This window comes from Meriones unguiculatus, chromosome 2, assembly GCF_030254825.1.
Source record: "Meriones unguiculatus strain TT.TT164.6M chromosome 2, Bangor_MerUng_6.1, whole genome shotgun sequence".
NCBI lineage: Eukaryota > Metazoa > Chordata > Mammalia > Rodentia > Muridae > Meriones > Meriones unguiculatus.
Window position 1 is genome coordinate 138353667 of NC_083350.1, and position 26372 is coordinate 138380038.

General features: G+C 39.3%; 1 protein-coding gene across 8 annotated transcripts in view; it reads left to right on the top strand.

Annotated features, from left to right (window-relative positions):
* Window positions 1-26372, top strand: part of Phc3 (polyhomeotic homolog 3) — a 72570-nt gene that overhangs the window by 22230 nt on the left and 23968 nt on the right. For 6 of the 8 annotated variants that reach the window (XR_002476272.2, XM_060378168.1, XM_021631966.2 and 3 more), the window contains 5 exons: window positions 4508-4751; window positions 9629-10500; window positions 10789-10836; window positions 15555-15708; window positions 19695-19945. Coding sequence is in view for 7 of the 8 variants with exons in the window: in XM_060378168.1 (XP_060234151.1) it covers window positions 4508-4751; window positions 9629-10500; window positions 10789-10836; window positions 15555-15708; window positions 19695-19945 (1569 nt within the window). In the remaining variant the exon portion in view is untranslated. The remainder of the gene's footprint in view (window positions 1-4507; window positions 4752-9628; window positions 10501-10788; window positions 10837-15554; window positions 15709-19694; window positions 19946-26372) is intronic. The other 2 variants (XM_021631969.2, XM_021631972.2) reach the window with 1 other exon arrangement.

A 26372-nucleotide genomic window follows, 5' to 3' on the forward strand; every position in this document is an offset into this window, starting at 1 on the left:
ATTTTTTATTTAATTAAATATTTTAAAATATCTTTTGTTCATTTTGGGATGTGTTTTCAGTTTTCTTTTTGAGACAGGGTTTTTCTGTGTGGCCTTGGCCTGCCTGGTACTTGATGTATGTACCAGGCCTTGAACTTGAGGCGATGTTCTTGTCTTAGCTAAGTCTGTGCTGGGATTACAGGCATTAGTAACCGTGCCGGGTGCATTTCATTTTTCATTTCATACTTCAGTCTTCTGGTAAAATGTAAGAAATGAGATAGTAATAATATTCTTTGACTTTTTTATAGACCCTCTTTGTGTGTTAATGTACTTAATAATAAGACTAAGTTTCATATGTGAATAATAAGAGTGTGGTCAGGTAAATTCAGGGTTTTCCCAACTGGCTCCCTGGCCCTTTGTGGCCCCTTAGGAGTGGCTATTAGCTAGGCCTCAATAAATACCGAGCTCCAGTTTCCCGTGTTAACTCAGTTGCTACAAGAGGCAAACGAGGCAGCCAGGAACTGCTTAGCACAGCACCTGCCACAGATCGAGATATCATATCTACTGATTATTGATTTACTTGACATTGTGTAAATCACACATTTGGTTCTTAGCTTTCAAGAAGTTAGAAACGAAGAGAGGAACGTAACCATTTAAATTATTTATAGTTTCCATGCTAAACCAGTAACTTAGGAGACTGACTCTGCTTAACAAGGTCTGGAGCACATTTGCTTATCAGTTTTTCATGGTGAAAACATTCTTACAAGTCTTTAGTTCACGTGGTCTTCTGGTGCAATTGGATGTGGCCTCTCCGTATGGCTCTGTGGGGGGTTGATTTAGTTAAGGCTTTCAGGGGAACTAGAATAGGGTGATCCTGAGGCATCTCTCTGTGAATGCTCTGCTAGGCAGTGAGTGAGGCTAGCAGCCGGGTAGGTGATGCTGACCCAGTGAAGATGTAACTTCAGGTTCAGGACTATTGGTTTTGAAATTCAGTATATCAGCTAATTTTTCCTCAGTTAAAAAATATATGTTTTTTCAGGCACAGTCTCACTCTGAACCTCTAGCTGACCTGGAAGGATATATAGATCAGGCTGGCCTCAAATTGACAGAGATCCACTTGTCACTCTTTGGGAGTGCTGAGATTAAAGGTGTGTGCCACTATGAATGGCACAAAGAGTATGTTTGTAGAAGAGTAAAAAATCCTACTTATCAACAGGCAGTCTGGGGAATGCTGATTTGAAGAGAAATCAAGTCTTTGGACTGAAAATCTGGGAACTCTACTGTGAACAGCAGGACTGTGCAAACGGAGGCTACTGTTATCATGTATGCAGTTTTTGAGTCAAGTTAAATGACTTGGAGAATATTTTGGCAGTGATATATTCATTATATATCATAACGTATCAGAGTGAAGTTAGCATATATATCTCATGCACAATGTCAGAAAGTTTTCATAATACCATAGGCTTGGTTCAGGGGAAATGAAAGTTAAAGCCAGGATCTTAGGATGGGTTTTCTTTCCTTAAAAGTGATAGTGCCAAGAAGAACTTAATGTGTGTCTTTCCAACAGTAAATAAATATTGTCTTTGGTGTTTTGTTTTTAGTATGTAATTTATTTACATCAAGTTGATGTTTGAGTGAAGATGAAAGCAGGTTAAAGTCTAAAAGCTCATATTGAACACATCATACTTACCTATGGAGACAAATGCATTGCCTTCTAGGATTCCAGAAAGCAGCAAAAGCATTATAGAAGTGGATGTGGTACAGAGTTAGGGTTCATTGTGTCAAGTCTTCACTTACTGTTCACATGGTTTTCATTCTGAAGGAATCAGTCAAGTTTTTCAGGGTATTCTTGGTTGTCACTATTATATGGCTTACTGCATGGTCCCTCTGTGGAAAATGTTATGTTCTTTATTGTTTAGCTCTTCCTTGGAGAGTATGTTTGTTTATTTGTTTGTTTGTTTATTTATGGAGGCAGGTTCTTGTGTGGCCAATACTGGATTGGAATTAACTATGTATTTTAGACTGGCCTTGAACTTGTTTATGATTCTGCTGCTTCTGCCTCCTCTGTGCTAGGACTATAGGCCTATGCAACTATCCATGATAGAGTTTTTTTGTTTGTTTGTTTGTTTCTCCTGCCATACTGAATATGGAACCCAGGGCCTTTTGCATACTAGGTAAATGTTCTCCCACCTAGCTACATCCCTGTCCTTCCTGAGATATTTTAATGTGCCTCCACCAAGATACGTGATGAACTTTGTTAGTGTGGACAGATTTTAGTGTTAGCATAAGAGCTATAAGTGGAGCCAAATAACCTTTCAAATAGATATATGAGATATATTTCAAAATCAGATGTAAGAGACTATCGCAGACTCAGGAAGCTTAGAGTGTTCGTAGTTCTGAACTACTAGGGTGGAAGTGTCAGTGCTGAAGATGAGAGCCTATTAGCCAGAGTCTCATCTCTCCATTTCAGAGATGTGTGTGTTCGTAATACACAGACAGGCTGAACATTATGCTATAGGCCACTTGTATTCTGTGGAAGCATCCTGGAATGGAGGAAGGAAAATTCTCACAAAGGACTTCAGGAAGCTCTTCTGAAAGAGGGAAGGGGGGGTTATTGGGCTTGGAATAATGGCTTGAGAAGGAATGTGTTTAGGTGAGAAGAACCAGAACAGAGGCACCAAATGAAGAAAGTACAGGGTGTATTTATGGAATGGTGAGAGCAGTTTGTCAGGAATATAAGAATTAGAATGGAGAAGAGAAAATGGATTCAGTGTGGTTTGGGCCTACATTTTGCATGGCAACCCAAGGAATACAGTACATTTTACTTTTTGCATGAAACTTTGATACTAATGGTTATTAATATGTGTTGACGTACAATAGGAAATATGTGAGGAAAATCTGAGAAGATGCTCAATATGATCTCACTTAGAAATTTTGTCCCATTGTTGTATTAATCAGTTTTTGTCTCTATGACAAATGACCTAGGAGAAACAGTTTAAAAGGAGGAAAGTTTATTTTTGGCCCATGATTTCAGTTCACAGTTCCTTGCTGTTTTTTCTGGGCCATAGAAGCAGAGCATCATGGCAGGAATGTGTGGGCCATAGAGGCAGAGCACATGGCAGGAAGTGTGTGGTAGAGCCAACTTGCTTACTTCTTGGCAGACAGGCAGAGAAGGGAACAAGAAGGGACCAGGGCCCCAAATCTCCTTCAAAGATAGCTCATAGTGACCACCTTCCTCTTCTATAGATCTACCACCTTCTAATAGTCTATTTAGATTATAAGTTCTTTTGCTAATTAACCCGTTCATGGAGGCAGAGTACTCATCTGCCAATTCTCAAAGGGGCTACTTCTGAGCACTACTTGTGTATGGAGCCAAACCTTCAATATATGTATCTTTTTGGGGGCAGTATGGGGAGGTACTTCATTTTCATTTTTTTGTTGTTGTTGTTTTGTTTTCTAGACAGGGTTGAACTATGTAGCCTTGGCTGTCCAGGACTCACTTTGTAGACCAGGCTGCTCTCAAACTCACAGTGATTTGCCTGCCTCTGCCTCGCCAAGTGCTGGGATTACAGGCATGTGCCTGGTGATTTTCGCAAACTAACCGTAGCTAAAGAATTGATTGAAACTTGTCTGGCATGAACATTTCTTTGCCTTGTGTTGACACTGTTTTGGCATTTGGTCAGGGAGTATAGTCTGGAGTACCAGCTAAGGTGTGTTGTAGAGTCAGCACACTGAGATTGAAGAAGTTAGAACTCAGCAGCATGTCATTCGTTTCATAGCATTGGAGCCTCCTTTGATCCTGTTAAGATCATTGCCAGCAACAACTGTATTTGGTTCACATTCTAGATAGGCAAGAAGCTATGCAGCTTTTGGGGAGGCATATTCTGCTTTGCTGTTTGGAAAGGTATTCGTTCAAGTGAAATGAAGTAGGATAATCCTGTCATTTATAGGGTTTAGAATGGCCCCAGTTTATGAAGGACACCACCAGACCCATTTCAGAGCTATGTATAATGTCAGCTCAAAAACCCAATTATCAAAGGCAATGAGTGGTCAGTAGCATGATTTAAATTTTAAGTTTTCTAAAAGTACTTCTCCTGAGTATTGCAGTGGAGTAGATGATTAGATGACTCGGTTGTCTGGCAGCTCTACTCCCCTACGCGTTTAGAGTCAGTCACTTTCAATGCAGTGTGTTCCAGAGCCACTTCCTTATATTTATAGTTCATTTGCCACCAACCTTCCCCTCTCAGTGCTTGTCTGTTTTCATTTAGTTCCTCATGTTCCTCCCGTCCTCCCTCTTCTTCACTCAGGTACCCCACACCTGTCCAGTATAGCCCGTAACCTTGCGCATAACGTCTAAGATGTGCTCACGTAGGCTGCGGTTCTCCTTTCCTGAAGGATTAGTTGGCTGTCTCAGGAGCTTGAACCTTTTTGTGTAGGAGGCACAGTATCAGTTGCTGTTATTGTAATGATTGCCGTATCAGCTAAGGCCAGCTGTTTTCATCTTTACTTTCTGTTATGTGGTTCTTAGGTTCAGAACTTAACATTACGCAGCCAGAAGCTGGGTGTCTTATCTAGCTCACAGAATGGCCCACCAAAAAGCACTGGTCAAACTCAGTCGCTGACAATTTGCCATAATAAGACAACAGTGACCAGCTCTAAAGTCAGCCAACGAGACCCTTCTCCAGAGAGCAAGAAGGGAGGAAGCCCAAGTCTGGAATCTCGAAGCACAGCTGTCACTCGAACATCAAGCATTCACCAATTAATAGCACCAGGTGGGATATATCTCAATGTTTTCTTAGCAGACTGCAAAACAGGATGTCCACTACTTGAATAAGAGTCACAATCTGAAGACTTTTAAAATGAGAATTTTTGTAAGCTAAAGAAGACCTCACTAATTAGCTTGAAAAGAAATTCAAAAAGCCTAATAGCTTGAAGAAATAACAGTAGAAAGATGGTCTTTCATTGTTGCGACTTGGCACTTGATTAACATCTTTATGATGTGCCGCTCTCTTTATATTAATAAAACCTTTTCGCTTTTAAAACAAGTATCTTAGCTTTAGTGGAATGTATTTTTAAGCTTGTGGTAAAAAAGTAAGTGTATTTTGTTAAAGTCATTCGTAGAAAGAATTTGTTACTTTTACAAAACAAAAGATTGTACACATAAGGAAATTACTTTCCCAACCCCTCCTCCACCACTACCTGTGTGGGATTTCATCTGGGAGAAAGTTGTCAAGGAATCGCTTCTTTCCATTCTTTCAAGCTGTCAGGGTCTCCTGCTGGTAAGAGACAGGCTTTCTCTGTGTAGCCTTGGCTGTCCTGGACTTGCTTTGTATTGGCCCTAAACTCACAGAGATCTGCCTGTCTCTGCCTCCCCTAATGCTGAGATTATAGGGGTGTGCCACCACCCCTGGACGCTTTATGGCTCTTAAACTGAACATTTTGGGGCCTTCCAGAGTGAGCTTGCTATCTCTTGTTCTAAACTATTGAAATCTACTTCTTTCCCCACCTAGACTGACTTCTCTGTGTATAGTTTTAGTGATTGAATCTAGAAGCTCACACATGTGTGCACAAGCATTCTAATGTGGAGTTATAGCTCTTTAACTTCTTTTTATATTTCTTCTGAGTTAGTATTGTCACTATTCCTTGGTTTACAAATCTCTAAATCTTGGTGTTGAAATGTCTCCTTACTCTGAACTTTTGTAACAGTCCTCATTATAAAAGGACTTCTTTTTTTGTCATAAAAGATTTCTGAATCTTCTTTCAGATTCACCTTTTCATCTTAATAGCACTAAGTTGTGCCTTATATTCAATTGCCTGTAAAAGGTAAGCAGGTATATATTTGATGGATGAATCACTCAATTTTCCACGCTTAGTCATTAGCATTATTCAGCTATCACCGTGCTTTGGAATTGTTATGAATGAATTGTAGATAAGTACCATAAACTTTGCTAACAAATACTTTCATGCTGTAGTTAGATACGGTTTCTTTTTATAAATATCTATGTCCTGGTCTGTGTTGTCTCTAGGGCCAGATAACTAGGTTTTTGCACAGCATTGTCCAGAGTATTCTCAGCTTCCAAGTAGCATCCTATTTGTTAGTCAGTGTGGAACAGCGTTGGCCTCCTAAGCCTGAAGTGACTGGTCAGGGCATAGTGTCTAGTGAAACGTGTCATCTTATTCTTTTCCTTAGTTAGAAGTATGCCAACAGTCATTTTAAATAGTGAAAATGACCAATCCCTCTGATTTGTAGTTGCCTAATAGTTACTATAGTGGATGTAGTTACTGTTTTCTTGTGTTTTTAGGGTGTAAATTGATTTTCTTTTCCATTTCTCCTTGAGGGTGAGGGCTTTCACTTGTTAGTAATTCTATTTATTTATTTAGAAGACAATAGCCAAGGTTGGCCTTGAACTTATGACAGCTCTCTTGACTCAGTCTCATGCCCAACTGATACTTCTGTTTTTAATATATAAAGGTAAAAGTTCACCTGTAATCACATATCTAGAAATCATGAGATGTTAATGTGTTACAGCTGAAAAAATTTAAGTAGGTTTTAGAGGACTTTTGCTTTCTTTTTCTTTTAGACATTAATTCAATACGTAGTGAAAAAGTCCTTTACTGGTTTGGTCTAGCAGCCACCATGGAATGTTAGAGACTAGGTACCTTGGAAGCCCCAGGTCAAAGTCTTGCAATGCCAAGTGTCTGATGAGGACTGCCTTTCGCTTGTCGCTTGTCACTTCTCTCTTTACCCTCACACGTACTTTCCTCTGAGTGCACAGAGGTGAGGGGAACTCTGTGATACTTCTTTAAAAACACTATTGGGGTAGTTTCTTATTTTGTGTGTAAGAGGTAGTAGAGGGGGTATGAGCATTTCACAGAGTGTGTCGAGGTCATAGGACAACTTGGAGTTGACTCTTTCTACCATGTATGTCAGTTCTGGGGATTGAACGCAGTTCATGAGGCTTGGTCTTTATCTAGTGAGCCATATTATCAGCCCTGGATGTTTTTATTGGAATACAACTCTCTGTCGTGTCAGGGCCTCACTTCCAGGATCCCATGTGACCTTAATTTCTTAGCCCCTCCATCTCTGTGGTTTCATCATGTGAACTTGGAGAAAGGGAAACAAATAGTTTCTAATACAGCCCTTGACTCAGGCATTTGGGGCCTTTTAGACTCAGTGCTGCTCTTTGAGAGGTGATTTTAGCTAACCTGTCCTGTATTGTATTTGTTCAGTACCATATCTACTTCTCGGGGTTGTAGTAATGATTAAATGAAATTATGTGTTATTGTAAATAATGATAGATGTCAATCATTAATTTTTCAAATATTAGGCTACTTTGACAATCATTAAGTGCTCATTAAAGTCAGAGAAATTAGCCAATAGGGCACAATTTTCTAGACATCGTCAGGTTTTTTTACTCATAGTTCTCATCCTGCATTCTAAGACTTATTCTTATACCCTGACTTCTGATCTAAGAAAAAATTAATGTACGTGAAGAATACTATTACTCTACTAAAATATGAGACTCCTTACCTACTGGGTCACAAAAAGCTATTCTAGTGGAAGCACCAACTGTGCTTGGGAATGGTGCATGTGGGGCTGGAGGGAAGACTCTGCTGTTAAGGGTGATTGTTCTTGCAGGGACTGGAGATTTGTTCCCAGGATCTGTGTTGGATGGTTCACAACTGCCTGTAACTCCAGCTTGAGGGAATCTTGATATCCTCCTCATGCCTTTTCAGACCCGTGTGCACACGCCATGCGTAGACACATAATTAAAATAAAAAAGTATTTGAAAAAGTTGATAAAATTAAGTTATAACTTTTTTTTTTTTAGCGGCGGCCAAAAGATCTCTTTCTGTATCTGAAGGAAGGGATAAGAGCCACTTACTCCACAGCTGCTGTGCAAGTATTGGTGGCAGACCTGAAAGCACTTAGAGAACTGCAGGATTTTACTCCCTGTTCTCGCTTGAATACAGTATAACATAGCTATCCAACGTTTGTAGAGGGCTGACAATCTTAATTGGAATTACTGGCTTATCTGAAAATTATTTTTAGATTTAATTTTAGACTTAATTTTTTTTTCAGTGCTTGGTTTGAACCCATGCCATATGCGTGCTAAGCATGTGTTCTAACACTGAGATGTAACCCCAGCCCTCCACTTAAAAATAATTAGTCAATATCTATTGAAATTTCTAAATACTCTTTGAGATATTAGCTAGATGTTAATTTCTTTAAAGGAGCACTATAATTTTTAAACAAATCACTTTATGTGTATTTGTCTGTGTGTATGTATGCACCACATGTGTGCCCTGATGCCTGATAAAGGCAAAGGAGGGCATCAGATCCTGGGACTGGAGTTACAGATAGTTATGAGCAGTCATGTGGATGTTGGGAATGAAATTTAGGTCGTCTGGAAGAGCAACCAGTGCTCTTAACTGCTGAACAGTCTCTTCAGTCTGGTCTCTGAATTTAAATTTTTAATCAAATACAAAAATGTTTAAGAAAAAGGTTATTAGAAGTTTGTATAAGGCTGTTACCATTAATGTGGTTGAATATCAAAGGCTATAAGGTGTTATGTAACTTTTATATTTACATTGCAAGACTAAAAAAATTCCGTGTTTAATTTAGATTTGATTTAACTATTTGGTGTATGGTGGGAGTGGAGACTGTGACACAGGGTCTCCTTATAGCCCTGGCTGGCCTGGAACTCGCTATGTAGATCAGGCTGGCCAGGGACTCAGAGATCTGCATGCCTTTGCCTTTTGAGTGCACCTGCCAAATCCAGCTTATATGTACAATGTTTGTGTGGTATTAAGCAGTCATTTCAGTTTATCTTCCATTGCTCTCAGTTTTCAGTTGTAGGTAGGAAGGATTTCATCAGCTTCTGCCCTGTAAAGAGGCATCAGAGTGGGATCCATTCACAACATAGCATGATCTCCGTGTATGTGTATCCCTGTTGTGAGCGCCTCTGTGGAGGAGTCTGATGCCAACCACTGCCACATATTATACCATAGAAGACACTCCGTGGGTTTCCATTGTGTGGGAAGGGATAAACACCATCCCTTATTTAGGTCTCATGATCTCATTTCTTCATTCTCGGCAAGAAAGGGGTGGCTCATTTAGATTTGAAATGGCCTGTACAACACAATTTAGCCATGTATTTTGCTGAATTGGAATTTTATGTGAAATGGTTTTCTTTCTGATGAAATAATAAAGATTCCAGTGGAACTGAAATACTTACTTGGGAAACTTTCCAGCTAACTGATTTTTCTGTTAGTTTGAGACATGTTTTGTTATAGATAGGATGAGATCTATGAAGTCACCCTTGTGTGTACTGTACTCGTTGATTGAGAGGAGACAGACGCGTGTGCATGTGCCTAAGTGCTAACAGCTAATGGAGCTGCTCTGGCGACTGAAGAACACGTGAAGTGGAACATGTGTGTCTGGAGTGCTTTTCCTTCAGGGTTTCACAGTATAGCTTCTTTTATCTAGTGTTTTTAGCCTTGTAAGGAAAAGACTTCAAATTAGTCATACCTAAAAGACTTGTAATAGACGGCTAGTGACTATGACTGATGTGAAAACTCTCCTTTAGGTTTATGTAAAACTGTCTTGATTTGAAGTCAGTACTAATTGTCATTTTTTTCTCTCACAGCTTCATATTCTCCAATTCAGCCTCATTCTCTAATCAAACATCAACAGATTCCTCTTCATTCACCACCTTCTAAGGTTTCCCATCATCAGCTGATATTACAACAGCAACAACAGCAAATTCAGCCAATCACCCTTCAGAGTCCAACTCGAGATCCACCCCCATCCCAGCACTGTATTCCACTCCCAAACCATGGCCTTTCTCCAGCTCCCAGTAGTGCCCAGTCACAGCACTGCTCCCCAATTCAGAGCCATCCCCCTCCTTTAACTGTGTCTCCTAATCAGGCACAGTCCGCACAGCAGTCTGTAGTAGTGTCTCCTCCTCCACCTCATTCCCCGAGTCAGTCTCCTACTATAATTATCCATCCACAAGCACTTATCCAGCCACACCCTCTTGTGTCTTCAGCTCTTCAGACAGGGCCAAATTTGCAGCAGGCTACTGCTGATCAGGTACAGCCCACAGCACAGCTCAATCTTCCATCCCATCTTCCACTTCCAGCATCCCCTGTGGTACACATTGGCCCTGTTCAGCAGTCTGCCTTGGTGTCCCCTGGTCAGCAGATTGTGTCCCCAACATCACATCAGCAATATTCAGCCCTACAGTCATCTCCAATTCCAATGGCAACCCCTCCACAGATGTCGACATCTCCTCCAGCTCAGATCCCACCACTGCCTTTGCAGTCTATGCAGTCTTTACAAGTGCAGCCTGAAATTCTATCCCAGGGCCAGGTTTTGGTGCAGAATGCTTTGGTGTCAGAAGAGGAGCTACCTGCTGCAGAAGCTTTGGTCCAGTTGCCATTTCAGACTCTTCCTCCTCCACAGACTGTTGCGGTAAATCTCCAAGTGCAGCCGCCAGCACCTGTTGATCCACCAGTGGTAAGCCCTCGGCAGCTCTTTGACTTTCTTGCTGAACTGAACGTAAAGCTGTTTCTCCCACACTGTGCTGTACTGCCAAGTCTAAATGCCTATGATTTTTTAAGCTTGCATTTTTCCTGTGTCAGTATTCTGACAATGTATTGTATGGGCAAAGGAAAAAAATGTCGTTTGTTGTAATATGGTTGCATGCTTTAAATTTGTGATGGTTATTAAAGTCCCTCGTTAATTTTATTACTATTTAAACAAATCCATCTGCTATCTTTACAGAGTTGATTTTTTTTCCCCAAGGGAATGCATTTGAACCAGTGTCATCTGCACAAAGTTTTTTCTCTTAAGGTGATTATCCTTCATAGATCCCTTCTGTTGGCTTGTATGTTCTTAAACGCATGGTTTATCTAGCTAACCTTTTAGTTGTATACATTTGGAAGTCCTGGGCCTTGAGCAGCTTTTCTTTCATGGAAGAGGTATGCTTGTATGATGTAACTTTTTTGATGAAATTATGTTTTGTAATTAAAATTGTAAAAAACTTATTCTAGGGTAGAATTCAACTTTGTAAAAAACAACTGACTTTTAAATTTTCTATCTACTAAGAGAAAATACATACTTAAATTATTTCTCAGTTAAAAGGCCGAAACTCTTGAGTCTCTGAATTTGATACTGAGAATGAAAGACTGTAATACGTGGAGTAAAAGTTTTGAGTAATTGGGATTTCAGTGGAGTGTATGAGAATGAACCTCTAGAAAGAGTCACATGATGCCTAAATTATCTTTTTCAAAATTCTCTCTAAAGGACTTATTAAAATTTATAAAGTGGTTTATGCAAAAATTGAAATAAGATCTTTATGAGTTTAATCAGAATGACCAAATACAGTTTCCTACTGAGAAAAAGAATTTTTCTAAAAGGAAGTTTTATGTCATACTTTGAAAATCCCTGTAAGTCAGACATGGTTTCATACACTTGCAATCCCAGTTCTTGGGAAGCGTGAGTTTGGGCCATCCTAACTGCCAGGTGAGTTCAAAAGAGCCTTGGCTACAGAGTTGCCAGAGTAGATGCAAATCACACTGATTTCAGGAAGGAAGAGTTTTTTGCTCTTCTTTGGAAGAGACATTTGACTCTTAGGCCTTTAGTTCATGGTCTGTTATTCTTGTCCTTCTAAGTAATCTTAGTAGGCTCAGAGCTGCTCAGTCCTTCCTGTTCTTAGCCGGGAAGGCCAGAGCCCAGGAAAAACAGCCATGTTAGTCAAGCTTGCCAGTTCATCAGCCTCTGCATTTTCTTTTAATGGGTTTTTAGAGCACTTACAGGAGGTTTTACATTGGCGATGTAGCTCAGTGGAAGAGTGTGTGTTTACTGTGGGCCAGGCCCTGGTTCAATCCCTACTACTGCCAAAACAAAAACATAAAAAACAAAGGTTTAGGAAAAATACAGTACCTTCAAAGGAATCAAATTTAATTTAGTTTCCTGAACATTTATTTCAGTGGTTGGTCTTCAATAAATAAACAATAAAATTTCTATATTCCATATATTTTTAAAAGGTATTTTCTTTTAAGAGGACTTTGGGCCAACACATTTTGGGTAGAAATGCCAAAATTTTCACAAAACAAACAAACAAAACTCAAAACAATAAGAAAACACTTTATATGTTATGTCAGAAGTATTATGTCTATTTTGCTGATTTGCTCTCTGCTTTAAAACACAAGGCCACTGTCATTCCTGGAAAGTTTCTCTTACTGTGTGATCAAGGGCCTCTGTCTGACTAAGCTGCTTTTTTGTTGTTGTGATTACAATGTTTTTTTTTTCCCATCAAATTACCCTTTCCACCCTCGATTATTTCAAGTACTTAAGTACAGATGTTTCTTTCCAATAAAATAAAAAATTTTGAAAGAAAAAGGTGAATTATCAAACTAAATCAGTATGTTTTCAAAAAGATGTTTCTATAAAAAAATTTTTTTTTAAGTTGAGCTTTAAGTATAAATAAGATCTGTTGAGGGCAGATGATTTAGAACTAATAAACAAATGTTCCTCAGTTTATTTAGGAAAGGGAGACATGGGAATATGGACTGTACTGAGGTAAGTTTGGCAGTCTTCGTTATGTTTAGAATAGTTATAGTTATGAGCTAAACAGAACTTGTGCAAGTACTGAAATGCTCTTCTGAGCAGAACCTCCAATTACTGTGTCTCAGTATTTTAGTTGTTGCATTTAGATGTTTTTTTGTGCTAATTATGCCAGATATGTGTGACAAATTTCTTTTGCCTACTTTATTTACCTGTTAACTTGTTTTCCTCTTTGTGAGAGATTATGAAGAGCTCTCTCCGTTCATTCATTCTTCCTTCCTTCCTTCCTTCCTTCCTTCCTTCCTTCCTTCCTTCCTTTCTTTTTTTGGGGGAGGGGTTAGATTCAAGATAAGGTTTCTCTGTGTAACAAGTCCTGGCTGTCCTGGACTCACTTTGTAGACCAGGCTGGCCTAGAATTTACAGAGATCTGCCTGCCTCTGCCTCCCAAGTGCTGGGATTACAGGCGTGCACCCCCCACCCCCACTGAGATATCTATATTTAATCTCACCTTAAAAATGAAAAGTATTAGGGTCTGGAGAGCTGGCTCAGAGGTGAAGAGCACTGCCTGCTCTTCCAGAGAATGAAAAGTATTTTGTAGTATTTCTTGATGGATAAATTTGAAAAAACAACAAACAAACAAACAAAAAACAATGCTATTCACATTATGGCTTTTTCTTTAAAAAAATACTTTTCAAAAATCAGAATTCTATTCATGGTCAAGCCTTGATTCCTTAAAAGATACTGTAAGCAGCTATTTAGCAGCACATAGCAGTGCCAAGCATGATGAGAGAGCTTTATAGCATAGTAGGTGGTGGTCTTTGTAGGGAAATTGTTGTCTGTTAAGGGAACATAATGGGTGAAATTGAACTGGTTCATAAAGCCAGTTGTCTAGTTGTCCGTGGTCAGCTCTCCTAGCACTCTCACAAATGAACACTGCAACATCGAGGGACCAGAAGGCTATTTCAATTTATTTCTGGTTGTTGTTGTCTTTTGTTAACCACTAGGTATTTTGGGCAAGTGATTTTATTCTATGCTGAGTACTACCCTCATATTAAATATTGCAGTTACCATGAACAGATACTAGTGACTATCAACTGAGCAGTATACAGTTATCAGTGGCTGCTTCTACTTGTGATATGAGGCTTTTGGTGAAACAGTTTTCCAGTATCTAGGTTGTGAAAAAAATGTCTTACAAAAAAACAGTTGCCTACTTAGTACCTGATTTAGATGTCATACTTACGATACTATGTTACATATAAAATGACTCTTGTGAGATTTTAGAAAGTTTTTTGTTTACATGCACCCAGGCTGACCTTGAACTCAGTATGCTGTCTCAGCCTTCTGAGTGCTCGGGTTACAAGTGGTGCCACCATTCCTGAGAAGATGTTTTACTTTATTCTAAGTAGACGCTTAGAGTTCATTGTTTCTGTTTTTTTTTTTTTTTTTTTTTTTGAACTTGTATTACTTATTGTTATGTATATCTTCATAAATGAAACTTTATACAACTTTGCATGGTTTATTCCTGATTCATGTATGTATTCCTAATGTAGTCATCAGGAGATTACATTAGGGGCTGGGTATGTAACTCAATCGATAGAGTGCTTGCCTAGCAAGTACAAAGCTCTGGGTTCAGTCCCAAGGACCATATGAAAAAACTGTTGGCATGGTGGCAGGTGCCTGTAATCTCGGCATTTTGGAGTTGAAGGAAAGAGGATCAACTTGGCTACATTTGAGTCCACAAAATAGTCAGAAATCTTGACTATTTTCATATTACATTCTAATCACCTAAAATTATCAAACTTTTTTCAACAATTTAACTGAAAATGTAATATTGGATGTCATTTAAAGTTACTTTGTGAATGTTCTTTTTTTATTTCATTAAGACTTACTACCATTTTAATTAGTTAAGAAATCTTAAAAACCTTCAGTCTTTGTAAATGTAAGTGAAACCTTTGGCACATGGAAGGAAATGAAGTGTTCTACAGCTTTGTGTTAGTAGAGGGTCATCTTTCATAATAGTAACCAGTCAAAGCACATCTATTAATTTCTAGAGATATTTTGAAATCAATCCTTAAGTTTAATAAAACATTAGTTGAATGATTTTTGTTAATTACACGGCTCCTCCTCTGTGATTTTGATGTCACATTCCTTCAGTAAAACCTTCACAGTTGGATAAAAGGGACCTTCCCCATGGGAACCAGAAATAGATCTATCTAGCTGAGGGTGTATGCACTGTATTAAAGAAAGATGTTTTCTCATATGTTCTACTAGCTTGTAAGAACTCACTTCATTCTTGAGTAGAACAGAAAGGGAATGAAAATATTATTGCTGAGTTTTCTGTAGTTTCATTTACAATAGTTTCCATAATTTAGTCTTTAATAACAAGAGTAATCTTGTATATAATTTTTCTTGTCAACATATTGGCCAGATGTATACTATTTTGGAAATATATTTAGAGTGTCTGTAAAAAGTACTAGCACCTATTTTGATTCCTTACAGGTAGAAATGAACAGAAGCAATGGTGTTTAAAAATAGTTATTTGATTATGTAAAGCAACCCCCCCCCCTTTTTAATTCTTAAAACTATGTTCAGGCCAGTGTGGTGGTGCACACCTGTAATACCAGCACTCAGTGAGGCAGAGATAGGCGGATCTCTGTGAGTTTGAGGCCAGCCTGGTCTACAAAAGCTAGTCTAAGACAGCCAAGGCTACACAGAGAAACCTGTTTCAAACAAACAAACAAACAATTCAGATGTGGCCATTATTTTAGAAAGTCCAGTGATTTCCTGGCTTACATAACTTGCCCACAGTGTGCTTTCAAACACACTACTATTATAAAACATTTTTATGAATGGTTTCAAAGCTTTCCTTTCAGCCTATTAGTATAGTCATTTGCTTTGCTTTTTACTTTTAATACATCTAGAATTAAATTTTTTAAAATTCAGAATACTTTATTAAATGTATTTTTGGAAATATGTCAAGGCAGTATGGCTTGTCATTGCAGGTTTATCAAGTAGAAGATGTGTGTGAGGAAGAAATGCCAGAGGAGTCAGATGAATGTGCGAGGATGGATAGAACACCACCACCACCTACTTTGTCTCCGGCAGCTATAACTGTGGGGAGAGGAGAGGATTTGACTTCTGAGCATCCTTTGTTAGGTGAGGAAATACAGAATATGGGAGAAGATTCTGTTTGATAGATGCAGGATTTTTTTTTCATTAGAGATGGCATTAAACTAACTTATTACTGTTGTTAACTATAGCAAAAAATAGATTATAGTGAAAATTTTAAATATATGAAGAGTATTATCTTATTAAATAATACATTAAAATTGTTTCTTTTCTTGGAAAATTCTTTAATAGCAGAAAGCCTTTTTTTATATAAAAGTTTTAGCACCATCCAACAAAAACATGATTTCTCAAGCATTATAATTAGGTGGTTTATACAACTAATGTTTATATGTTTTATGTTTATATGTTTTCTGTGCATATTCATATTCCTGTGTTAGGTATTTGTAGCTTAAAAATTACAATAGGGGATTAGGGATATGGCTCGGTGTGAAAAGCACTTGCTGCTCAAGTATGAGGACTTGAGTTCAAACCCTAGAGTCCACATAAAGCCAGGCACAGTAGTATGTCTGCAGTCCCAGTGTGACACAGTTAGATGAGAGCAGAGACAAACTTGTGGGCCAACTATCCTGGTGTATGTATCAGCAAACTCCAAAAAACACCCTCTCTAAAGATAAGTAGAAGACAGAGATCAACATCTGGGGTTGTCCTCTGACCTTCACATATGCTTTCATGAAAGTGCTTGCATGCATGCACACGCACGCACACACACACACACACACACACACACACACACAGTTAGTATAAATCAAGTCATCAGGAGATTACATTAGGGGCTGGGTATGTAACTCAATCGATAGAGCGCTTGCCTAGCAAGTACAAAGCTCTGGGTTCAGTCCCAAGGACCACATGAAAAAACTGTTGGCATGGTGGCAGGTGCCTGTAATCTCGGCATTTTGGAGTTGAAGGAAAGAGGATCAACTTGGCTACATTTGAGGCCACCCTATGCTACATGAAATCTTGCATCACCACCCCTTGCTCTTGCCGAGGATCTGAGTGTGGTTCTGAGCTGTGCAGCTTGGAACTGCTTGTAACTCCAGTTTCAGGGAATCTGATGCCTTCTTCTGGCCTCCACAGGCAGGGGAAATAGTTGGTCTACACTCACATCCAGATAAATAAAAATAAAAAAAAAAAAGATTTGTTTCCACCCTTGATTCAGCTTTTGTAAATCTGTAAAAATCTTTAAAAGTCCCATGTAAAAAAGGTAGGACAGAGGGAGGGTGGGATTGGGAGGGGAGGAGGGAAGGGCTTATGGGGGGATGCAGAATGAATAAAGTGTAATTGATAAAAAAAAAAAAAAAGGTAGGACAAATCCACACAGCCCAGTGTGAATCTATAAGCAGATTCGTAACCTATTCCAAAGTGTAGAGCTGCCCAGAGGGACTGTGCAGTAGTGTTTCTGTTTCGTTGTAAGATGCCAGTGTTGTTTCTGCTTTTGCTTTTAATAGCTTCTTATAAATTGTCAAATAAGAGATATTAGGTTCTTAAAAAATCAGTGACTTACAGATCTATTTTTAACACACATTGAGGACTTTACTATGCACATGATGTATAGATTAATTCAGATAAACACTGGGCAGTATTTTCTGGAAAAATACACAATGCAATGTTTTAGTCCATGTTGTGGCCTTGGGCTGGTTATGGTGGGGTATGCCTGGAGCACCAGCTCTCAGGACGCTTGGGAAGTTCAGCCTAAAAGCTTGAAACCAGCCTAGGCTATTGAACAAACATCATCTTGGTATGAACAGATCGTAGACTCAGGGATTTATACTGAAGAGAAATATTCTGCTTACGTTTCTGGAATGTATAAATTGTAAGATGAAGGTGCTGCATCTGGCAGGAGCCTTCTCTCTGATCTATAACAAGGCAGAAGCATCACACTGATGGAGGTGTGAATATCCTACAGTTCCTCCATGATGGAAATGTGTCCTAGTCACTGTCCATAAAGCTCTACTTCTCAACACTTGCATTGAGTGCTGTTTCCAGCACAGGAATTTTAAACTATAGCATGTAGTTTTGTATTTATTGAGCAAGAAAGTGTCTTTAAATCTATAAGGGTTATTTAGAATTTTAGTTTGGTTTATTATAGATTTTTTCTATAGAAAAATGACTTTTAGGTGAGATGGCTCAGTGGCTGCTCTTCTAGAAGTCCTGAGTTCAATTCACAGCAACCACGTGGTAGTTTATAACCATTTCTCTGTAAAGGGGCCTGATGTCTTCTTCTGGCATATAGGAGTACATGTAGACAGCATTCCTACATTAAAAAGAAAAAAGATTTAACCATATCTCATAGGTTTTTGTTGTTTGTTTTTTTTTTTTTTTTTTTTGGTCTTTTGTCCCATAGAAGTGTAAGTGATGATTTGACATATGGGCAGGAGTATTGTAGTGTTCCCTGCTTGGTAATACATATGGACATTTGTGCATATATTCACAGACATCAGCAAGTTACAGTTCTATGAGTGTGTTTCTTTTCTTGCCCCTCTTCCTGGTCTCTACCTCTCCCCCTCCTTTCTTAGTTTAATAAGATTCTGTGGCTTTGGATTTACTTTGTGTGCAGGGAATTTGTTTTTAAAATACAGTCTCACTCTGTAGCAAATATTTTGTTTTTGTGAAGATAGATTACTTTATTGTGGCTATAATAGTGTTGGTGAAAGATACAGAACATTGATTTCATTGGTCTTACTAAGAGAGAGCTTTTTGTTTTAATTTCTTTATTGTGAATTTGAATATTTTGTGGTACAGGGAATTGATCCTTGCGCTTGCTACTCATGCATTTTCCATGCACCAGCCCCTGCTACACTGCTTTCTCAGCTGTTTTCTGTTCTTTAAGGAGCCTCTGCTTTCTTCTCTTTCACATAAGTGGGTTATATTTTTAGCATCCTTAACTGGTGCTGTCAGTCTTTTTTGTTTGTTTAAGAGATGGGGTTTCTTTGTGTAGCCCTGGCTGTCCTGGAACTTGCTCTGTAGACCAGTCTGGCCTTGAACTTACAGAGATCTGCCTGCCTCTACCTCTGACTGCTGGGATTAAAAGATGTGCACCACCACCGCCCAGCTGGTGTCAGTCCTTTTTAGACTGTTAGTGGAGAAGAGTTAATATGTGCTCTTGCATCATACTGTCTGGGCAGTGCCCCAGTTTCATTGCCCATTTGTTGTGTGCCATTAAGGCAAGTAAGTTAATTTGCCTGTGTCTTTGTTTCCTTATTCATACGATGGAGATGATAACATTCACCTCCCATAGGCTACGTGTAGATTTAATGAGGTACACCATGAAAGCACTGAACATGACACCAGACAACTGAATGCTCACTGAGTGTCTTTGCACACATGCATTCTGTTTTCTTTAGAAATCTGTTCTCACTGACATGCCTAGATATTAGCTGTGTTACCTCTGTACATTTGCACTGACAGTCAAGGGCTGGTGTTACTATGGGTAGGAACTTTGAGCCATCAGACATTGTCGGCTGAACCTTACTGTGCGCTGCATACTGAGTGCTGCAGCATTTCCCCAGCCAGCATACAGCAACACAGAAGTTGAAAGAAAGCTAAGTGCTCTGGAAGAGAATTCAGAAGATCTTTCTGCTTTGAAGTTACAGCCTATGATCTACCCCTATCACTGAGAATCCTACTTATTCTGTTGGTTTCTTGGTCCTTTTGGAATTTTTTAAGCGACTCCATGTCCATCTGTATCATGTGGACTAGAAAGAAGGGAATGTAAAGTATTTATTATCATTACAGGTTAAAGGCAGGCACAAAAGCAACTGACCTTTTTTGTAACTACTTTTGGATGATGTTTAGGGCATTTTCATGTTTTGTGGGGACAATAAACAGTTTAGATGATAATTTTGCTCATGTTAGTGAATGTCTATGGAATGGGGATATTGTATAGATTAAATGAGAGCATAAACATGATGTCCTTGGAAAACAGGAGATATGAAACTCTCTTGTGCCCACTCCTGCATGCCTGTTCATCTCTGCAGGTAGTCGGCTAAAGATGAAATAAATCCCTTCTCTTACAGAGCAAGTGGAGTTGCCTGCTGTGGCTTCAGTCAGTGCTTCAGTGATCAAGTCTCCATCAGACCCCGCCCATGGCTCTGTTCCTCCACCACCACTCTTAATTCCTGCTGCCTCCACAAGGAGCAATAGCACATCCATGACCAGCAGCACTTCCACCCTAGAAAACAAGCCTCCACAGGCCATTGTGAAACCACAGATCTTAACCCACGTTATAGAAGGTTTTGTGATTCAGGAGGGATTGGAGCCATTTCCTGTAAGTAGGAAGGTTGTTTCTGTCTTTAAAATTATTTTTAGCTACATAACACTATCTTTTAAAAAAATTGTCTACTATTGTTCTCTAAGAAAATACTCATAATCTTATTTTTTAAAGGTTGCTTTTCTATGTAGAATTTTAACTGTCTAATATTTTATGTATTTCCTTATATAGGTTCTGAGACTTTGTTTTTCTTTGATTTTTCAAGACAGGGTTTCTCTGTGTAGTCCTGGCTCTCCTGGACTCACTTTGTAGACCAGGGTGGACTAGAGATGCACCTGCCTCTACCTTCTGAGTGCTAAAATTAAAGACATGCACCCCCCCCAAAGGCCTGGCCTGAGACATTTTGTACAGCCATTTCTGATCTTAATTTTGCTTATCTGCATGATGGAGATGATTTTTTGGTGTGTGAGGATTAAATACACTAGCATTATTCTTTGCTGTGGCCACTCCCACAATGTCTTCATTGGTATTTAGTAGTCATAGCTATTACTGATTTTCACCACTGTAGTGACAATAACAACTTTACTTTTCTGTTTATTTTTCTCATATATATTACATCCTGACCACAGTTTCCCCTCCCTTCTCTCTTCTCAGCCCCTCCCGCAGGATTCCCATCCGCTCACTCCTCCTTCATTTCCCTTCAGAAAAGGGCAGGCCTCCCAGGGATATCAAACAAACATGGCATATCAAGTTGTAATAAGACTAAGCACCTCAGCAGGTGCCGTGGCGCATAGCTAATCCCAGCACTCAGGGAGGCAGAGGCAGGCGGATCCCTATGAGTACAAAGAGAATCCAGGGCAGCCAAGTCTACGTGGAGAAATGCTGTCTCAAAACAAACAAACAAACAAAAACAACAAACCAAAAACAAAACAAAGCGAGAACAAAATAAAATAAAAAACCCCAAACCAAAAGAAAACAAAAAAAAAGACTAGGCACCTTGCCTTCTATTAAGGTTAGACTAGGCAAACCAGTGGGAGGAAAAGGGTCCCAAAAGCAAAAGATTCATAGAAAGCCCCTGTTCCCATTGTTAGGAGTCTCACAAGAAGACTGAGTACACAACCATAACATATATGCAGAGAACTTAGATCAGTCCATGCAGGCTCCCTGATTGTTGGTTCAGTCTCTGTGATCCCCTATGAGCCCAGGTTAATTGATTCTGTAAGTTTTCTTGTGGTGTTCTTGTCTCTTCTGACTCCTACAATCCTTTCTCCTCCTCTTCCGCAGGATTCCCTGAGCTCCCACCTAATATTTGGCTATGAGTCTCTGCTGCATTTGTTCCATCAGTTGCTGGATGAAGCATTCTAGGCCGCTGTTTATTAGTATAGCAGAATAGCATTAGGAATCATTTTATTGATTTTTTTTTTTCCGCCAGTCCTGCTTGGTTCTACCCTAGGTGAGTGGGCTATGCAGCCTCTGGCAGTGTCAGGAGTGGGCTCCCTTTCATAGCATTCCTCCCAAGCTGGACTGGTCTTTGGTTGGCCACTCCCACAATGTCTGTGCCACCTTTATTTCCCACAGCACATCTTGGAGGCAGGACAAATTACAGTTAGAAAGTTTTGAGGCTGGGTTGGTGTCTCAGTCCCTTCTCTGAAAGTCTTGCTTGGTTACAGGATATGGGAGGTTCAGGCTCCGTATCTCCCGTTGCTAGAAGTCTTAGCTGGGGTCACCAAGTAGGTTTCTGGGAGCTTAATAGGTTTCCACCTCACCCCTGAATGCCCCCAGTTCCAGTTGTCTCTCCCAGTACTCTCTCTCTCTCCATCTTACGCTCTCCCGATCCCTCCTGCTCCCCTACTCAGTCCAGCTGCACAGTCTATTCTATTTCCTCCTCCCAGGGAGAGCCATGCATCTACCCTGGAGCCCTCCTTGTTATGTAGCCTCTCTGGATCTCTGGATTGTAGCGCGGTTGTCCTTTACTTTGCAGCTATTGTCCACTTATAAGTGAGTACATATCATGTTTGTCTCTCTGGGACCGGGTTACCTGACCCAGTATGATTTTTTTTTCTAGTTTCATCTTTTTGCCTGCAAATTTCATGATGTCATTGTTTTTAATGGCTGACTAATACTCCATTGTGTAAATGTACCACATTTTCTTTAACTATTCTTTGGTTGAACGACACTTAGGTTGTTTCTAGTTTCTGGCTATTATGAAAATGGCTGCAGTGAACATGGTTGAACAAGTATCATTTTGGGATGATGGAGCATTCTTTAGGTATATGCCCAGAAGTGGTATAGCCCTAAGTGGTATATATACTTAGGTATATGCCCTCAAGTGGGTCTTGAGGTAGGTTGAATCCCAGTTTTCTGAGAAATAGTCATATTGATTTCCAAAGTGGCTGTACAAGTGCCCCAACCAGCAGTGGAGGAGTGTTCCCCTCGCTCCACATCCTTTGCAGCATGTATTGTCACTTAAGTTTTTGATCTTAGCCATTCTGACAGGTATGAGATGGAATCTCAAGAGTTGTTTTGATTTGCATTTCTCTAATGGCTAAGAATGGCTAAGGAAGTGTTTCTCAGCCATTTGAGATGCCTCTGTTGAGAATTCGGTTTAAATCTGTACCCCATTTCTAAATTGGATTATTTGGTTTGTTGATGTCTTAATTTTTTGAGTTCCTTATATATTTTGCCCTTTGGCATATGTGAAGTTGGTGGAAATTTTTTTTTTTTTATCCTATAGGTGGCTGTTTTGTCCTTTTGATGGCATCTCTTTCCTTAGAGAAGCTTTTCAGCTAAGGTCTCATTTTTTTAATTGTTGATTTTAGTGCCTGCACTATTGGTGTTCTGTTCAGGAAATTGTCTCTTGTGACAATGCTTTCAAGACTCTTACCCACTTTCTCTTCTATCAGATTCAGTGTGATTGGTTTTATGTTGAGCTCTTGACTACTTGGACTTGAGTTTTGTGGAGGGTCACAGATATGGACCTGTTTGCATTCTTCTATATGCTGACATGCACCATTTGTTGAAGATGTTTTCTTTTTTCCGTTGTATAAATTTGACTTCTTTATCAAAAAGCAGTTGTCCATAGGTGTGTGGATTTACATCTGGGTCTTCAATTAGATTCCCTTAATCAACCAGTCTGTTTTTATGCCAATACCATGCAGTTTTTATTCCTATAGCTCTGTAGTGGGGTTTGAAATTGGGGGTGGTGATACCTCTGAAAGTTCTTTTTATCATACAGGATTGTTATAGCTATCTTGGGTTTTTTGTTTTTCCATATGGAGTCAAATATTTTTCTTTAAGGTCTGTAAAGAATGTGTTGGGATTTTGATGGGAACTGTGTTGAATCTGTAGATTTCTTTTGGTAAAATGACCATTTTTACTTTGTTAATCCTACTGATCCATGAACATAGAAGATCTTTCCATCTTCTAAACTCTTCTTCCATTTCATTCTTCAAAGTCTTGAAGTTTTTTTCATAGAAGTCTTTTACTTGTTTGGTTAGAGTTACCCCAAGATATTTTATATTATTTGTGGCTATTGTGAAGGGTATGTTTCCCTGATTTATTTCTCAGCCCACTTGTCATTTGTGTATAGTAAGGCTACTAATTTTTTTTTTAAAGTTAAGTTTGTATCTAGCTTCTTTGCTGAAAGTGTTTATCATCTATAGGAGTTTCCTGGTGGAATTTTTAGGGTCACTTCTGTATGCTATTGTATCAATTGCAAATAAAAATGATTTCTTCTTGTGTAGTTTACACCCCCTTGATATCCTTCATTTGTCTCATGGCTGTAGCTAAGACTTCAAGGCTTCAATTATATTGGATAGGATTGAAAGAGGTTGTCTAACTTTGTCTTTTTTTTTTTTTAGAATTATTGCTTTTAGTTTTTCTCCACTTAAGTTGTGTTGACTGCGGGCTTGCTGAATACTGCCTTTATTTTGTTTAGGTATGGGTCTTATATCCCTGATCTCTCCAAGACTTTTATCGTGAAGGGGTGTTGGATTTGGTCAAAGGCCTTTTCTGCATATAATGAGATGATCATGTGGTTTTTGTCTTTTTGTTTATATGCTTATTACATTTATTGATTTACGTATGTTGAACCATCCCTGCACCTCTCGGATGAAGCCTACTTGATCATGGTGGATGATCTTTTTGATGTGTTCTTGGATTTTGTTTGCAATTATTTTATTGGTAATCTTTGCATCTGTGTGTTCTTAAGGGAAACTCATCTGTAATTCTCTTTCTTTATTGGGTCTTTTGTGGTTTGGGTATCAGGGTGACTATAGCATCATAAAATGAATTGGGCAGTTTTCCTTCTGTTCTATGTTATGGAATAATTTGACAAGTATTAGCATTTACCCTTTGAATGTCTGATATAATTCTGTTCTATTACCATCTTGCCCTGGATTTACCTTGATTGGTGGACTTTTAATTACTACTTCAATTTCACTAGAGGTTATAGGCCAGTTTAAATTGCTTTATCTCATCCTGATTTAAATTTGGTAAGTGGTATGTATTAAGAAAATTATCCAAAGGCTTGTTTTCTAGGGTGGAAATGCTCTTCAGGTTGGAATTCTCCTTCTAGCACCTTCTGTAGGGCTGGATTTGTAAATAGATAATGTTTAAATTTGGTTTTCTCATGGACTGTCTTACTTTTTTTCTATCGTGACTTCTAACTTCTAACTGTGTAACTTCTAACTGTGAAAGTTTTGCTTTCACAAAACTTTCACAGTTAGCCAGCACTTTAATCCCAGCACTTGGAGGCAGAAGCTCTCGGGTCTCTGAATTTGAGGCCAGCCTGGTCTACAAAGTGAGTCCAGGATAGCCAAGGCTACACAGAGAAACCCTGCCTCGAACTCCCCCAAACCCCCAAAAGAGTTTTGCAGTCACAGTGTATAGAAGACTGTATTGGCATCTTTGTTCTCTATGGAGTCTGTAGAACTTCTGTTCAGGTCCTCTGGCTTTTAGAGTCTCCATTAAGAAGTCAGGTGTTGGGGCTGGAGAGATGGCTCAGTGGTTAAGAGTACTGTCTGCTCTTCCAAAGGACATGGGTTCAATTCCTAGCACCCACATGGCAGCTCACAACTGTCTGTAACTCCAGTTCCAAGAGATCTGATATCCTCACACCAATGCATATAAAATAAAATTAAAAAAAAAAAAAAAGTCAGGTGTTATCCTGATAGATCTGCCTAAATAAGTTATTTGGTCTTTTTCCCTTGAAGCTTTTAATACTATTTCTTTGTTCTGTACATTTAGTGTTTTGATTATTATGTGACAAAGGGAATTTGTTTTCTTTCTGGTCCAGTCTGTTTAGTGTTTCTATATCTTTTTTAAAAAACTTTATTTGTTTGTGTGTTTGTTTATAAATTACAGTTTATTCACTTTGTATCCCAGCTGTATCCCTCTCCCTCGACCCCTCCCACTCCCACTCTCCTTCCCTCAGCTCCTCCCATGCCCCTCCCCAAGTCCACTGATAGGGGAGGTCCTCTTCTCCTTCCCTCCGACCCTAGCCTATCAGATCTCATCAGGACTGGCTGAATTGTCTTCCTCTGTGGCCTGATAAGGCTGCTCCCTCCTCATGGGGAGGTGATGAGTCAGCCACTGAGTTCATGCCATAGACAGTCCCTGTTCCCATTACTAGGGAACCCACTTAGAGACTGAGCTGCCATGGGCTACATCTGTGTAGGGGTTCTAGGTTATCTCCATGAATGATCTTTGGTTGGAGTATCAGTCTCAGAAAAGACCCTGTGCCCAGATGTTTTGGTTGTGTTGCTCTCCTTGTGGAGTTCCTGTCCTCTCCAGATCTTACTGTTTCCCACTTCTTTCATAAGATTCCCTGCACTCTGCCCAAAGTTTGGCTATGAGTCTCAGCATCTGCTTTGATACACTGCTAGGCAGAGTCTTTCAGAGGCCCTCTGTGGTAGGCTCCTGTCCTGTTTCCTGTTTTCTCCCTCTTCCTATGTCTGTCCCATTTGCCTTTCTGAATGAGGACTGATCATTTTACCCAGGGTCCTCCTTCTTGATTATCTTCGTTAGGTGTACAGATTTTAGTATGTTTATTCTATATTATATGTTTAATATCCAATTATAAGTGAGTATATACCATGTGTGTCTTTCTGCTCCTGGGATACCATGTTTTCGTACTTTTAAAAGTGGCCAGCAAGATGGCGCAGCAGGTAATAAAGGCCATGTCCATGGTAACTTGGCAGACTGAGTTTGGTCCCTGGAACCCGTATAAAGGTAGAAAGAACATAAAGTTGTTCTCCGCTGTCCACATGTGTGTTGTAGTGTACATACTTTCCCCTTCACACACACATGCACGCAGGCATGCACATACACATACTGCTGCTGCTAATGATGATAAAAATGATGATAATTATTATTATTTTAAAATGTTAAGTTGGTCCTGATGGCACAGGCCTGTAACCTTAGTTACTTAGGCTTTTGATGTTTTATTTCAAGTTTCAGGCCAATCTGGGCAGCTTAGCAATAT